The sequence below is a fragment of the Stegodyphus dumicola genome, chromosome 11, assembly GCF_044657685.1.
Source record: "Stegodyphus dumicola isolate Sdum_Otavi_A_Nest chromosome 11, ASM4465768v1".
Classification (NCBI taxonomy): Eukaryota; Metazoa; Arthropoda; class Arachnida; order Araneae; family Eresidae; genus Stegodyphus; species Stegodyphus dumicola.
This window is the reverse complement of record NC_140778.1, coordinates 143,915,714-143,926,795: the sequence shown is the minus strand read 5'-3', so window position 1 is coordinate 143,926,795 and position 11,082 is coordinate 143,915,714. Positions and strand designations below refer to the sequence as shown.

The 11,082-nt window shown below is 38.0% G+C and overlaps 1 protein-coding gene across 4 annotated transcripts in view; it reads right to left on the bottom strand.

Moving 5' to 3' along the window:
* Positions 1–651: 651 nt before the first annotated feature.
* The window catches only part of LOC118192536 (uncharacterized), a 104,017-nt gene continuing 93,586 nt past the window's right edge, over positions 652–11,082 (bottom strand). For all 4 annotated transcript variants that reach the window (XM_085827284.1, XM_085827283.1, XM_085827281.1 and 1 more), the window contains 2 exons: positions 4,375–4,430; positions 652–909 (listed from right to left, as the gene is read on the bottom strand). In XM_085827284.1, coding sequence (XP_085683410.1) covers positions 809–909; positions 4,375–4,430 — 157 coding nt within the window. In that variant the 3' untranslated portion in view covers positions 652–808. The remainder of the gene's footprint in view (positions 910–4,374; positions 4,431–11,082) is intronic.

Below are 11,082 nucleotides of genomic sequence, written 5' to 3'. Positions count from 1 at the left end.
AATGGTCGAAATAGCTTCCCATGAATTTTTGGAATCCGGGAGGATTCTCTTGAAAGACTCCTCCGTAGCGGCAGGGATTGAAGTTCTGGAGGAGATAATGCTACAAACAAACAGACAGACATGCACAAATTTTAATAGTATAGAATGTAATTAGTTTAAATTCCACTAATTTAGAGAATAATAGCGAAAACTTCCACGCATTTTGAATGAATCTGAAGTATCTGTACTGGAATAAAACAATTATTTTTAATAATTATCGATAATTTTTCTTTATATTTTATTGTTTTTTAAACATTTTTTGGGGTTACTTTTCTTTGAATAAAGCAACTTTCTTCAGGTGTTTTCCTGAAATTCCTACTGATATAAAATGTTTATCCTTTTTCAAGGATATTAGCATTCAACAACTTATCTTCAAATGTTTCTGAAAAGATTTCTGTTGAAGTTAATATTGCACATTATTTATTTTTATTATTATTATTAATTCAAGAATTTATATTTTAATTAATTGAATTTTATATTATTTATTTTAATTAATTTTAATTAATTCAATAATCTAGAAGTTAAAATGTACGTTAACCTTAACTGCTATATTAAAGTTTATGGTTAGTATTTAAAGCTTGGAGATTTTAAAGTCACAAAAATTTGCGTTCATGTCTTCGAATATCTGTTTATTTCCAAGTTCAGGTCTAGTTCACATATGTCCAGCTCTAATTTAAAAAGATTCAGGTATTCAGGAAGCACGACTTACAGACAATTGATAATTCACATTTCTGTCTGAATTTTTGCATGTCATGTTTAGATTTTCGACTTATGGTCCCTGAATTTTTCGAGCAAAGAAAACCGTTGTAATCAGCAACAGGATGATTATTGTAGCAAGAATTGAGAAAGCAACTACCAACGATTTCTTTTCTGAAACGAGAAGAATAAAAAGGAATTAGTTCAAAGCTTAAAAAAATGCATTTTTTAAATGTTTTTAAAAAATTCATGTAAATAACTTTCAATTGTTAAAATTTCCTGGAAGAAGGAGTTATGTATACTGGCTGATAGATCATTATAAATTATTGAACAACAGGCCAAACCTGTGTACTTCACATTGCTCACTGTTCAAACAAATGTACTTCACGTGCTTGCAAGAGCCAACGAGCGGCCGAGCGGTAAATTCGCTGAACACTGTTATTTTGGTACGAGGTTCCAATCCCGCCAAAGGACTGGCTGCATGTGCATTTTCCTCACGTGTAACGTGTATACGAGTCAGGTTCTCTTAAAAAGTCCTCCTCAAAGGCATACCTTCCCTAGGTAAATAGCCCTCGAGTGCTTTACCGTAATTAAATAAACCAAATCAAACCAAACCACACACTGGCAAAGTTCCAATTATCTAAAATACAGGGTGATCGGTAAAAAGTGGAATCTTCAATTTGAGAAATACATCGCGTAGCCCAACCTGATATCGATTCATTGAGTATACGAATAATGCTATGGGGTATTGTCAGCCATGTGATATTGCTATAATTTATTTTCATTTCGTGGCGGTGGAAGAACATTCAGGTGGCATACTTACTAATTTCCTTCCCAGATTTTCGATTAGTAAGACAATAGGAAATGGGTTTGACCACGCAAGCATCTGCCTACCTCGTAAAGCACTTCCGCCGAACTAAACTGTGTGTTGTCAGATACAAGCCTGTCAAAATTTGCATTCCGGTACCCTGCACCGCTACAAGTGGCAGCAATTCACCAACAAATTGGCGCCCAAAATGCATATTAGAGATTAGCGACCATTAGCGTTAACAGTATCACTAACAACGACTCCATGTTGAAAGACTATACGATGCTACAAAATGGCAGGTGAATTCGTCCGGTGGTTACGCCACTTTCAGACTTTCAAACAATGGTTATTATTGGTGAGACAGAGGACGAATCGTCGCTGAGTAATTATTGTTGCATTTTGTTATCCATGAAGCTCTGCTGAGACACACTAAGCGATTACGATGACACCTCCTTATTAAGAATACGGACAACTGAACAAGAAATCTGTTGAAACCAGTCGGTGTTCTGTTATTCATGTTGTTATCAGAGTGCCAATATTCTCTGCATACTTCGAAAACTGTCTCCAGTCATGGGTTAAGCCTAAGTACGGTTAAACTTTAATGCCACGTTCAGTGGGCTCTAACGTCCACATGTCAGCTTCAAACCCATTACAAAATTGCACATTTCTTTCGTGGGATTATTGACTAGATATATTTTTGGATAGCTGTCCAATTGGATAGATGGCTGTAACATGTTGCATTTCTTCAGAAATACGTGGGGTGACATAAAATGAAACGTATCGTTACCACTCCCGTTTGATATTATTGCGTACTACAATATCTTAAAGCAGCGGTTACCAACCCTATACTCGCGGGCACTATAGAGCCTGCCGATCGTTTAAAGTGTGTCCACCGCTGTGCGATCACAATAAAAATGTTTTAGTTTTCAATAAAACTGATGTTCTTACTTCCAGGATGCCATATTAGAAGACAACTGGCAAAAACCCTGCAAATTGACGCCGGCTAGGTTCAGTAGATATGTTCATTATGCGACCGATCTTTTTTTTTTATGTGCATGTATTATTAATTCTATCTAGTTATAAAGCACCTTGTAAAGTAAGTAGTGGCCGCCGTCCAAGAGATATTCTAGAATGTGCTCTTAGGGACAGAGTAATTGGAGGACCAAGTATGGGCATTGCATGTTTTCCGCTGGGGCAGTAGCAGCCAAAAACACAACTTTTTTTGCTATGACGACGTCTTGAATAACGGTTTCACGTGCTAGTGCGTACGGTTTGTATGTCTGACCAGAAATTGTAATTATTTGCAGCTATGTACTCACTGTGAAAATTATATACAACTAAATTTATATCTTCATGGTATGGCACTTTTTATGTCAGGCAATATATTTTGCATATTTTCTCATAATGTTGAGACCAGTCGCTTGAGGCCTTTATAGAAAAAATAATATTTTATTTTACATACCGCTCTGGTTCTGAACTTTGATTTAAAACAGAATTCCCCAAAATATTACTTTCATCTACGATTCCACTTCATCAGAAAAAAATATTCACTACCTTTTCGTTCAAGTTTTGAGAACAAATTAATACAATTTCATTTGGGAAAATTCAGGTATAATATGAGGCAAATGAAATTATTTAACAGTTTAAGATTTCCACAACACGTTGTCTTACGTATGGTTTATGTGACTACGGCAAATCCTGCAGAACTATCTATCTAAGGAGAGAAATGCATTCACGGAGGACTTTCTAAGGTAAACTAACTCGTATATACGATAAACATGGGGAAAATTACAAATACGCTTATGCAGCCGACCTGTTCGCAGAATTTAAATCTCGGACCGAACTACTAGTCTTCAGCGACTTTACCGCTCGGCCGCCTGTGGGCCCGTTATCTGATGTACAAAGCGATGAATCTAAGCAAGCTGATTAAACGAGAAACATGCATAGCTTTTGGCAAGACTTGAGAAGAAGAGATGCACATTTAATAAATTAAACGGTATTTAGTGCTATATTTAACTGCTGAAATATTTTTCGTACGCTATCCAAAACTGGTAAGCTTTCACTACTACTTTCCGTTATCTAATAGAGGATCATAAAGTATGTAATATCTGTGATTATGGACATAACTTTGTAAAAAGTTAATGATATTAAGGAGTGTTGGAACTCCAAAATCTTCAAAAAATGGTGATTTCGGATTTTTGCATTTTCAAATTCTCTACACTTTTATCTTTCTAAAAATACCATTCTTTAATCTCTATGAAAATTAGAACTATAAAAAAATCTAGTTTTAATTTGTCATCTACTGCTTTGATCAATGAGCATCTTTACATAAAAACGCGTTTTTCTCCAAACGTGATTTTTTTTATACTCGATGTACCTTTTCTCAGGAACTACTGCTCACAGGTATCTAAACTTTTTATGGCTTATTTATTAGGTTCCCTAATATTTACTGAAATGAGCTTTTTGTAATAAACTTAGAAAAAAAATTTAAAAATTTTTTTGTGTGAGAAAGTGCTAAATTTTACTATGCCTAACAAAATATTCTATAATTTACTCTAAAACTCAAAATGCTTCAAAAGCTCATTTCAGTATAATCAGATAGGTATACTTTAATTACAGAAAAAATTTCAAGCTTGTATCTACAGCAGATTTTGAGAAAAAGTACATCGAAAACGGCCAAATTAACATTGTCGGTATAGGGGTTTCTGATACCCCTTAATAATACATTTTATGTTAATAATAAAGTTAAGTTATTAATAATGCATAAAGTTTAAAAATTAATAATACATTTTTAAAAGGAAAGAGGGTTAGATTTAATTTAAAGAACTTACTAGGATAGACATCAAGTTCAACTTCACAGTATGTCCCCGCATAACCATCTTGGCACCTAAGAAATGTAAAATAAACTTACGAAAGGTTTAATGAGACAAAGAGAAATAAATGCAGCATGTGTTTTCAACAAGGAATTTTAGCGTCGAACAGAAAGGACAATTGCAAAGCCAAACACTGACGGCTTCGATCTAAGCTCAGCATTGTCACGCAGCATATCTGAGCGACTTATAGATTAGAAACATTAGTACCATTCGGTTTTGAGAGCCGTAAAAAATCGCCAAACTATTGCTGATGCCAGTGCTGCCAAAAATAATTGCGGCAACCCTAATGCAAGAAAGGAAGTATAATAGTAAATAACTATCTAAAGATTGATGTTTTAATTTAGACGAAAGGTTAATTTCGTATAATACATTTTTATTATTATAATTTATATAAAAAAGGCTAAACATGACTGAATGGAAGCATAACAGTAAATAACTATTTCAGATCATTATTGTAATTTATATAAAAATTGCTAAACATAACTGAATGGATACTATTTCGCGACCGAGTTATCGCTAAAGCATAGTTTCATCCCGTTGGTTGTTCAAACATAATTTTCTATAATGAATGGTGCTTTTTCTTTGAAAAAATTCTCGGTTAAAGGGCAGAATCGCCCACTTATTTGTTTGCCGCTTTTTACAAGGGTTAAAAACAATTGGATTTTTGTCAATTTTCTTTTACTTTTTAAGTGAAAATACGTCGATGTGTACATAGATAAAGTCAAGCGTGTGCGCAGTGCCATTTTTGTGCAATTCTGGGATTTTTTAAAGTGAAAATAGGTCGATGTGTACATGGATAACGAGTATGTGCAATTCTTAAAAACGTGTCAAGCAGTGGGTGATTCTGCACTTTACCCAAAATTCTATTGCCGACTTTTCGTCATGGGCAATTCCCAAATTGTTAAATCCATAGGATATCAAAAAAGCATTTAAAATTAAAAAGGATTTAAAAATTAAACTAGCATTTCAATGGCGTTTTAAGAAATATAGAACTATATAAACTTACGCAATCTGAAATCAGCGCGTACGTTAGATTTGGCGCGCTGTTAAATGGGCGCTTTTGCGCATACATTTTCGCTGAAATTTTTTTACGGTCTTCAAAACGGAATAGTACAGAAACGGTAATTCATATTTATGTCTCTTTCCCTAGTTAACTTAAGACTATTTTTCGATTCAACTGTCTATTTCCCTAGTCAAATCTACAACGTATAACCTTATAAAGTATGATTAGTAATTGTAAGCAGTTTTTTCTACACGTTTATTATAAAATAATTAGATCGCACTTTTGTGAAGAAAGTTGCACTCTTATTGGAAATTTCAGTATGCGGATTATTTTGACAAAACTGAAGATACTGCTGTTCGTGATCAAGCAATCTTTGAGAATAATTACCAATTCGGCAAACTTTTCGAAAGCTCTTAAAACTTCATACTCATTTTTTTTTTCATTTGAATTCGATACAGGATATTCTCTGAATTCTGTCCTCTTTATAAGGAGCTGAAAATGAACGGAATTTTCTTGAATCTTCACCGGAGATTCAGCCAATTGCCTTGTTGTTGACTACGTCTATTTCCTCTTAACTTCGAGAAATATTTTCGAAAGCTTTCACCCTCGGAGTTACTATTTTTGCACGGTGCTTTCCAGTTAAGAGTATGGATTTTTGCCCGTTTTGATGAACCTTTCTGGGTCTATAATCCATGTCTAAAAATTAATATTATGCTTATATGAGCTTATCTTAGAGTAATGTAACGATATGCACTGTTCAGTCAAAGAAAATTGCTTACATTCTTTATACGTAGATGAAAATTAAGCTCTGACATACTCCTTATTTTCAGTTCCTGAGAGGTGTGTGTGTGTGTGTGTGTGTGTGTGTGTGTGTGTGTGTGTGTGTGTGTGTGTGTGTGTGTGTGTGTGTGTGTGTGTGTGTGTGTGTGTGTGTGTGTGTGTGTGTGTGTGTGTGTGTGTGTGTGTGTGTGTGTGTGTGTGTGTGTGTGTGTGTGTGTGTGTGTGTGTGTGTGTGTGTGTGTGTGTGTGTGTGTGTGTGTGTGTGTGTGTGTGTGTGTGTGTGTGTGTGTGTGTGTGTGTGTGTGTGTGTGTGTGTGTGTGTGTGTGTGTGTGTGTGTGTGTGTGTGTGTGTGTGTGTGTGTGTGTGTGTGTGTGTGTGTGTGTGTGTGTGTGTGTGTGTGTGTGTGTGTGTGTGTGTGTGTGTGTGTGTGTGTGTGTGTGTGTGTGTGTGTGTGTGTGTGTGTGTGTGTGTGTGTGTGTGTGTGTGTGTGTGTGTGTGTGTGTGTGTGTGTGTGTGTGTGTGTGTGTGTGTGTGTGTGTGTGTGTGTGTGTGTGTGTGTGTGTGTGTGTGTGTGTGTGTGTGTGTGTGTGTGTGTGTGTGTGTGTGTGTGTGTGTGTGTGTGTGTGTGTGTGTGTGTGTGTGTGTGTGTGTGTGTGTGTGTGTGTGTGTGTGTGTGTGTGTGTGTGTGTGTGTGTGTGTGGGAGATTCAGCCAATTGCCTTGTTGTTGACTACGTCTATTTCCTCTTAACTTCGAGAAATATTTTCGAAAGCTTTCACCCTCGGAGTTACTATTTTTGCACGGTGCTTTCCAGTTAAGAGTATGGATTTTTGCCCGTTTTGATGAACCTTTCTGGGTCTATAATCCATGTCTAAAAATTAATATTATGCTTATATGAGCTTATCTTAGAGTAATGTAACGATATGCACTGTTCAGTCAAAGAAAATTGCTTACATTCTTTATACGTAGATGAAAATTAAGCTCTGACATACTCCTTATTTTCAGTTCCTGAGAGGTGTGTGTGTGTGTGTGTGTGTGTGTGTGTGTGTGTGTGTGTGTGTGTGTGTGTGTGTGTGTGTGTGTGTGTGTGTGTGTGTGTGTGTGTGTGTGTGTGTGTGTGTGTGTGTGTGTGTGTGTGTGTGTGTGTGTGTGTGTGTGTGTGTGTGTGTGTGTGTGTGTGTGTGTGTGTGTGTGTGTGTGTGTGTGTGTGTGTGTGTGTGTGTGTGTGTGTGTGTGTGTGTGTGTGTGTGTGTGTGTGTGTGTGTGTGTGTGTGTGTGTGTGTGTGTGTGTGTGTGTGTGTGTGTGTGTGTGTGTGTGTGTGTGTGTGTGTGTGTGTGTGTGTGTGTGTGTGTGTGTGTGTGTGTGTGTGTGTGTGTGTGTGTGTGTGTGTGTGTGTGTGTGTGTGTGTGTGTGTGTGTGTGTGTGTGTGTGTGTGTGTGTGTGTGTGTGTGTGTGTGTGTGTGTGTGTGTGTGTGTGTGTGTGTGTGTGTGTGTGTGTGTGTGTGTGTGTGTGTGTGTGTGTGTGTGTGTGTGTGTGTGTGTGTGTGTGTGTGTGTGTGTGTGTGTGTGTGTGTGTGTGTGTGTGTGTGTGTGTGTGTGTGTGTGTGTGTGGTGTGTGTGTGTGTGTGTGTGTGTGTGTGTGTGTGTGTGTGTGTGTGTGTGTGTGTGTGTGTGTGTGTGTGTGTGTGTGTGTGTGTGTGTGTGTGTGTGTGTGTGTGTGTGTGTGTGTGTGTGTGTGTGTGTGTGTGTGTGTGTGTGTGTGTGTGTGTGTGTGTGTGTGTGTGTGTGTGTGTGTGTGTGTGTGTGTGTGTGTGTGTGTGTGTGTGTGTGTGTGTGTGTGTGTGTGTGTGTGTGTGTGTGTGTGTGTGTGTGTGTGTGTGTGTGTGTGTGTGTGTGTGTGTGTGTGTGTGTGTGTGTGTGTGTGTGTGTGTGTGTGTGTGTGTGTGTGTGTGTGTGTGTGTGTGTGTGTGTGTGTGTGTGTGTGTGTGTGTGTGTGTGTGTGTGTGTGTGTGTGTGTGTGTGTGTGTGTGTGTGTGTGTGTGTGTGTGTGTGTGTGTGTGTGTGTGTGTGTGTGTGTGTGTGTGTGTGTGTGTGTGTGTGTGTGTGTGTGTGTGTGTGTGTGTGTGTGTGTGTGTGTGTGTGTGTGTGTGTGTGTGTGTGTGTGTGTGTGTGTGTGTGTGTGTGTGTGTGTGTGTGTGTGTGTGTGTGTGTGTGTGTGTGTGTGTGTGTGTGTGTGTGTGTGTGTGTGTGTGTGTGTGTGTGTGTGTGTGTGTGTGTGTGTGTGTGTGTGTGTGTGTGTGTGTGTGTGTGTGTGTGTGTGTGTGTGTGTGTGTGTGTGTGTGTGTGTGTGTGTGTGTGTGTGTGTGTGTGTGTGTGTGTGTGTGTGTGTGTGTGTGTGTGTGTGTGTGTGTGTGTGTGTGTGTGTGTGTGTGTGTGTGTGTGTGTGTGTGTGTGTGTGTGTGTGTGTGTGTGTGTGTGTGTGTGTGTGTGTGTGTGTGTGTGTGTGTGTGTGTGTGTGTGTGTGTGTGTGTGTGTGTGTGTGTGTGTGTGTGTGTGTGTGTGTGTGTGTGTGTGTGTGTGTGTGTGTGTGTGTGTGTGATTATGGCAAAGCCTCGAGGGCTATCTGCCTAAGGGGAGGGATGCCTTCGTGGAGGACTTTCTAAGCAAGCCACTGAGAAATTTTATCTGATAAAGACAGTGCTGTACTCTAAGTTCTTTAGATGTCGACAATCACAGATATACTGTGGTGGAGGTCGAAAAGAGGAGTCGAGTTCAACAGAGGGTTTGCTCTGCTGCGATTGAAAGTTATGTAGCATGTATTTTTTTAACTCTGGAACACTTATGCTACATAAAATTCTCTTCAACTGTAAAGTCATTACGTTATTTAGAAGCAAGAGACTTGAAAAATCTGCACTGCCCTCGCCGGTATTCAAACTGTCGAAGTTTCGGATACTCCTCCAGTAGCCTTCCAATTAAACCATGAAGGCACGTGAAAAGGAGAGAGAAAATACTTCCCCTTTTATAAAGGCAGCTGGGGATTAGGGGATACAAATGCCAAATCCTGTTCGTGACAAAATACCTTTCCAGTTTGGGGGCCACTTGTAGAGACATTAAGCTTATTTTGAAGCAGGAGAAGTGGAAAAGAATCACTGTCCTCGAAGAGAATCGAACCCTGAACCTCTCGAATACGCTGGTCGAGGATGCTTCCAATTACACCGAAGGCGTGCTGAAAGGAGGGAGAAAATACATACAACAGGCAAACCCACAAAAAGTTTGAAAACAGCGTATCTCTAAAGTTTCCGAGATACAATTTAGCGCGCTGGAGGTGAAAATGTTTTATTCTGTTCAGTGTTCCCACTGCTCGTGCTCGCTTTGATATCGTCGTTTTTCCACAGTGCGCATGTAACAATAATGCAGATTTTACATTATTTAATTTCTTGAAATATAATGTGGCAAGAATTTAAGTGGCAAGTGATACTCTTTTTAGACTAATATCCCATTCGGGACTAACATCCCTTTTCGGCTAAAAATTAACTAAGCCTATTTTTAGTCTGCATGTCTACATCACTGTCATTTCCTTATTAATGCCTTTATGTCCATTTTTTTAACGGAATATAAATCCAAAAATTAGCATTAGCAAAATGATGCAGGAAATTTACAAAAGAATATTTTGTAAATCTCTGTGTATCTATGTTACTGTGAAAGACCGAAGTTGGTGAATGTCAACACATACCAAATACGTCGGCGAAAGACCGAATATTTGGTTATATTCTTGTACATTCAGACCATCACCGGTGTATGTCGACAATCACAGATATACTGTGGTGGAGGTCGAAAAGAGGAGTCGAATTCAACAGAGGGTTTGCTCTGCTGCGATTGAAAGTTACGCAGCATGTATTTGTTTTACTCTGGAACACTGTTTGTCAGTCTTATGCTAGGTTTGATGGTACGCATAACGTTTTCTTAATTTTGTTTTTAATCCTATACCCCAATTTATGTTGAATAGATACTGCAGTGAATCGTGAATCTTTCCTTGAAAAGGTAAATGCATGAATTGCGAGTAAACGAGAAGACAATTGTTTTTATTTTTCAAACACATCTCTCCTCACCGCAATTGATTACTCCTTATTGAAGCTATGTTTGGCATTAAACCAAAAAGAGGCATTTTTGCCTGGCGAACGAATCGCAGATATTGAAACCGAAGAACAACTCTTAAGAAATTGCTAATACTTTTCAAACCGAACTTGAAAAAATTGTTAATACATTTGAAGAAAATCTGAGCAGTGCCCATACCGAAAACCATATTCCAAAGAAAAATATTGAGAAGGACCGGCAATCTACCACGTCTTCGTATCAAGCCTGGACTGAACAACACGAATTAATTTCTGTAGAAAGATCGGCCGCGAAAGAGAATCTTTCACTACAAGCAACGAAAATGTTACGAACCTCAAAAAAAAATTTTCTTACTGATGTCGGTCGAAACGTGTTGGCAGTTGTTGTTGGAATAAGACTCCGGTTTTTATAAACTAGCAAATAAAAATGACACCTTCAAGCAGCTTTATATCCATAATCAGTTCGTAATTTGTAAAGAAAAGTTACTTTCCGTAGATGAGATTCCTTCTCAAGTAATGTCGCTGAGAGAAGCAGCTGCAGCATTCGAGAAGTAGAGGGCAAGGCTAGACACACTGTCACTGCAAAAGGAAGTGTTCCACAACTAAATGCAGTTGTAAAAGCAAAGGATTCTTGTGCAATTCAAAGTGTCATAAAAATCTATGTTGTTCTAATAAATAAGATATTAGTCACATAATTAAATTATTTTACTATTATTTTCTTTTCTCATTTAGAATGTATTGTTTAAGTTTAAAAGTTTATTTACATGTGC